Source organism: Triplophysa dalaica, chromosome 14 (genome assembly GCF_015846415.1).
Source record: "Triplophysa dalaica isolate WHDGS20190420 chromosome 14, ASM1584641v1, whole genome shotgun sequence".
Classification (NCBI taxonomy): Eukaryota; Metazoa; Chordata; class Actinopteri; order Cypriniformes; family Nemacheilidae; genus Triplophysa; species Triplophysa dalaica.
In genome coordinates, this window is record NC_079555.1 from 20,482,590 (window position 1) to 20,487,680 (window position 5,091).

General features: G+C 36.9%; 1 protein-coding gene across 1 annotated transcript; it reads left to right on the plus strand.

Moving 5' to 3' along the window:
* Positions 1-589: 589 nt before the first annotated feature.
* On the plus strand, positions 590-4,273 carry irf8 (interferon regulatory factor 8). The gene is made up of 7 exons (XM_056766105.1): positions 590-739; positions 934-1,025; positions 1,115-1,202; positions 1,522-1,569; positions 1,714-2,100; positions 2,223-2,338; positions 3,676-4,273. Exons 1-7 carry the CDS (start codon positions 721-723, stop codon positions 3,865-3,867), a joined length of 942 nt encoding a protein of 313 aa, XP_056622083.1. The 5' UTR covers positions 590-720; the 3' UTR covers positions 3,868-4,273.
* The last annotated feature ends 818 nt before the right edge of the window (positions 4,274-5,091 follow it).

Sequence of the window (5,091 nt, forward strand, 5' to 3'; positions counted from 1 at the left end):
GAAACAGGATTACAACCAAGAGGTGGATGCGTCCATCTTCAAAGTAAGCCTTTTATTATATTGTTGTTATTGCATTATCAATAATAAGAATAAAAACATGTTTCTATTCGCGAAGTGGATGCGTCAAATTGCATAATAATGCACAGTAGTGTCTATTGATTTATGTTTTGAAAATGTTGAAATAATTATCATAATAATAATGATGATTTTATCTATTGTTTCAATGTTTTGTGAAAAGCACAGATGTTCAAAGCTTAACTGTGAAGTTATGAACAAAGTTTACTTGGAACTAGAGCTGTTCTAAGTATTAATAATGGTTCCCTGCAGACCTACTGAGATTTTTATAGCACTTTGCATTCACTGACCTTCCGGAAGCTTTTTTTAAATGTGCAACAACACAATGTGCTACACTATAAAATTGCATTTTTGAGATATTTGACTTTTTATATGTATTTTAAAATGTTACAAAGTTGGCTCTTTATTCAGTCAGCCAAACTGATTTAGAGGAATTCAGATTGCGGTGATGTCTGACTAAGCATGTGTTTTCACAGGCGTGGGCAATATTTAAAGGGAAGTTTAAGGAGGGGGATAAAGCTGAACCAGCGACATGGAAGACCAGACTTCGCTGTGCACTTAACAAGAGCCCAGACTTTGAGGAAGTTACTGACCGATCCCAGCTTGACATCTCTGAGCCTTATAAAGTGTACCGGATAGTGCCAGATGAGGAACAGAAATGTGTGTGTGTGTGTTTTCATTAAATCTCCAAGAAACATTAGAAGTACACAAATGCCTAACCAGTTCTTTATTAACAAGACTCATTCTTACATAAGGACATTAAAATTACTTAATAAATAATAAGACAAATATACAATACATTATAACTCATTTAGGAAGTTTACAAGTTTCACTGATGAATTATGCTTTTTTGTTTAGTGGGTAAAAACCTGATTCCTGCCATGTCCTGCTGCAGCACAGACATCACGACCATGGAGTGCTCACCAGAACTGGATGAACTAATTAAAGAGGTCCGTGGTTTTCCATTCCTTTAGGTTAATTCTCCAAAACATTGATATATATTGATTCTCATGACTGATAATTGTGTTTTTGTGTGCAGTCTCCAAGTGAGCCAAGTCATTCTGCTCTGGATGATGCCAGTTGTGTCCCATCAGTGCAGGAATGGTGGCAGGAGGGCTGTCACAATGGTGCGACATACTGATCTCACTCTCTTGTATTTTACACATTTACTTGAAATCATTTGAAAGAATACAATGTTGAAAAACACGAGCTCGACCACATTGAGTACAGTGTTACTGAGAGAAATATTGACTCATTTCCGCCAAGGGTTTGCTGACTTAGCATAGCAGTCTCTCTCTCTCTTTCTCTTAGTTGTGCTTGTTGTGTAGTTATTGAAGAACATCTTTGTTTTTACATCTTTGTTAAAATAGGCTTTTCTTCTTCTATTCTTAAACCATCCCTTGTTTCAATGCCAACTCATGTCATGTTGTTTGTATTCTCTATTAGCTGCTGTTGTCCATCAGGACCTGTCACCCGTAAGCACATTCAATGCAGGTATGTCATTTACACCTTTTACCCAAGTGTGGACCTACTGTACATATATTAACTTTTCCAAAAACCGTTGTTGTAATTCTCTCTTCAAAAGACTTTCACTGCTGTGTGAGGAAGACGGTTAACTGTATGTTCCTATACTTTCAGCGTTTTCTCAGATTATGATCTGCTTCTACTATGGAGGACGGCTGGTAGGCAGCACTCTCACCACTCATCCGGAGGGCTGCCGTATCTCCCCCGGACAGCCCCCTGTGGCTAATGCCCTTTTATATGGTCCAGATAGTCTCCAGAACATCCGCTTTCCATTGGTGGACCTCATCGAGCATGATCGCCAGCGTCACATCACTAGGAAGCTTTTTAGTCACCTTGAGCGTGGCGTGCTGCTACGTGCCAACAGAGAGGGCATCTTCATTAAGCGTCTGTGCCAGAGTAGAGTGTTCTGGAGCAGCCCGGACTCCCAATACAATCTCAACCCCTGCAAACTTGAAAGAGATGCTGTGGTTAAAATCTTTGACACTGCCAGGTTTCTAGAAGGTATCCAGACACACTCACAGGCTAAATATATCTTGATATCTCAGTGCAGTTGCAATTTACTTGTAAGTAAATTGCAACTGTAAGGAAGTGATATTGAATTAACATTTTTTTTTTTCTCACAGCACTTCAGTTATATCAGGAGGGTCACTATCAGGTTCCAGATCCGACCGTGACACTCTGCTTTGGAGAAGAGTTTAATGATTTCAGCACCGTGAAAAACAAATTAATAATTGTGCAGGTGACTAATATAAAATATTTAAATATCATTTTGTGTGTTCTCAAGGCATTAAATGTTCATGTAATTTCATAGACTTCTTCCTTAAAGGCCCACTGCAATGCCTTGGAACGCGCAGCATTATTTGATATGTTGACGTCATTTCAACTGAAAAATGCAGAGATGGCGAGACATTTCGACCCCGCCCCCTTTTAAAATAACCAATAGCGTTTCGTTAACGGCACACAGTCAGACAGCCTGGCTAAGCTGCATTTAACAGCGTCATTGTCACAATTGTGTAAAAGTCTACTCTGTCGAAAAGAATAGGAAGATCTGTGATACCAGCGATTTTCTCAGCGGATTTGTGCGTATTGTCGCGCTTGTGATCAGCTCTGTGCTACCGTGTCTCTACGTGCAACCGCACGCGTGACAGTAAAGTGAACTTAAGACTTAAATGTAAATGTTTACACTGTCTGGATCACCCCTATCTCCCATCTAGTGCATTATGCATCATTCACCATGTAGGGCACAATAAATGTGCAAACTAATTGCTGATTTGAGGCGACACTTATTCATCTCTGCCAGTGAAGGGGGCTGGAGTCTTAGGAATCTAAAGCAGATTTGATTGGACAATGACTTTGACGAGAGGCTGAAGTGTAGCTTGATGTCATGGAATTTCTAGATTTGTTTGAGCGCACGTGCCAGACTGTCAGTTAACGGTTATATCTCCTAAATGCAAATTTTGTCAGCGCTTAATAGCATTTCAGTTAATTGACGTCCTTAAAGTCGGCATGAAACGGAAGTAGCGGTTGTATTTTTCTTCCATATCGTGACGTATATCAGTGTGAAACAACTTCTGAAATGAGAATAAAATGTAGGGGGGACTTGATTTCATTCATCGAGTACTGATTGGATCGTTAAAAGTTGGGTGTTGCCAACAAAATGGAGTCAGATTTGTAATCCAGTTTGCAATCTATCAGTCATTGCAGCCCCGCCCCCACGCTATGCCTTGTGAAGAGAGGTCGTTTCGAGAGGAGGGAGGAGTTTAAAGTGTTTAATTTAAGATTACAGGTGCAAATGAATAAAAAAATCATTATGCACTGATAAATAATTTATAATGAAAACTGCAAAACTGTGTAAATTGATTCGAGGGTTATAATTGCATGCTGACTTTAAGGCTCACTTATTTTTAATAAAAGGAAAAGAGTTCATTTTGAATTCACTGGTTCTTTAATATAATTTACAAATATATGATTTATAACTCGACGTAGTGAAATACGCTTCTTTACGGTTGCTTCATTTCTGGTAATATTCTTTATAATACAAAATATGTAACATTGCGTAATGCTTTATTCAATCAGATCACAGCGTTACACTGTCAGCAGCTGGTGGAGGCGGTGAGTGCCCGCAGATCCCAGTACAGCAGTGGGAATCTGGAGATCTCTGATGAGTTGGCCAGTGATCAGATGGCTCGTATATACCAGGATCTATGCAGCTATCCGGTTCCCCAGCGATCTTCATGTTTTAGGGACAACCTGTCCATTACGGTCTGAGGCACAATCTGATCCATCCTTCCCTTTGGAGAAAGTCAATGTACATAATACACAACATCATATATTTTCTTTCAATGCCATTACTTGATGCAAAGTGTTTCACTTTTAATTATGACGCCACCACATTTGTGAAGCATCCTGTCCTCTCAGGGTTAGTAATCTGTTGTAATGCAATTTGAAATGTTCTCAGGAAAGATATATTTTTCTACTAGATGAAAAGTTAATTCACAATATTGAATGTTTTAGAGTTGGTATAAGATGTTTTTTGTGTAAAATATTTTCTAATATTTGTCCTAATCAGTTTTTTTTTTAGTGTTTTTATTATGCATTTTAAAAGTGGATAGGTTTTACTATCCATTATCTTTTACGTATATTTTTAATGACTGTTTGTTATACAATGTTCAAAATAGTAATAAAAAAAAATCTTTGCAAAATGGCGATAAACATTCTTTTGGATAATGTCTATGTGATTGGCTTGGCTATTTGATTTATTGTCATAGAAGGTTTAGTCAAGAAGTCAAAGTCAGTGTATTTTTTTTTTCTACAAATTGCAATAAATTGAAAGGTAAATGGTTGTAACCATTTACCATGGTTTTTCAACCACCATGTTATTTTAAATGGTGAAATTCTTTATAAATCAATTAAAGTCCCTATAATTTAAATACAAACACACAAATGAATCTACATCAAATTCTTCTATATTAAAAAGTCTTTTGTCATTCGTAAACTACCCAAATATGTCCCAAGATGAACATTTGCTCTGAATGGCTTGCAAAAAACACGGCATGACTTTCTTACTTCGTATTTTAGCAAAAAAGTCTTGTTTTTTTCCATTGCAAATGTCTAAAAATTGCAAAATGACCTAAGAAAATAAGTCTTGTTTTTAGACAAAAAATATGAAATTGATGGTGAATTTGTGCTAAAGGCAAGCAAATAAATTCGCCAATGGGGTACGAAAAATAATGTTGATTTAATGTATAGATTTCTCTAAACTCGATTACTAAATTCAAGTTTATTTTCTTACCCCATTGGGATATTTTTTTGCTTATTATAAGACAATGCATCTTGATTCAATAATTTGTAGACATTTGTACTGGAAAACAAGACAAAATAAGAAAGTCATTTTTTGCAGAGTATTCTCTGTTGTTCAAAACTCTTGAATAAATAATGCTGTTCACTGCCTCTATGTAGGCATTCATATGTTTCTCATGATTCTACTTAAAT

What these genes read in the sequence shown, in the direction of transcription:
- irf8 (XM_056766105.1), top strand. An exon ending in TGGATGAACTAATTAAAGAG is followed by an intron (nt 1,026 to 1,114) that starts GTCCGTGGTTTT and finishes TTTTGTGTGCAG; the next exon opens with TCTCCAAGTGAGCCAAGTCA. An exon ending in CGTAAGCACATTCAATGCAG is followed by an intron (nt 1,570 to 1,713) that starts GTATGTCATTTA and finishes CTATACTTTCAG; the next exon opens with CGTTTTCTCAGATTATGATC.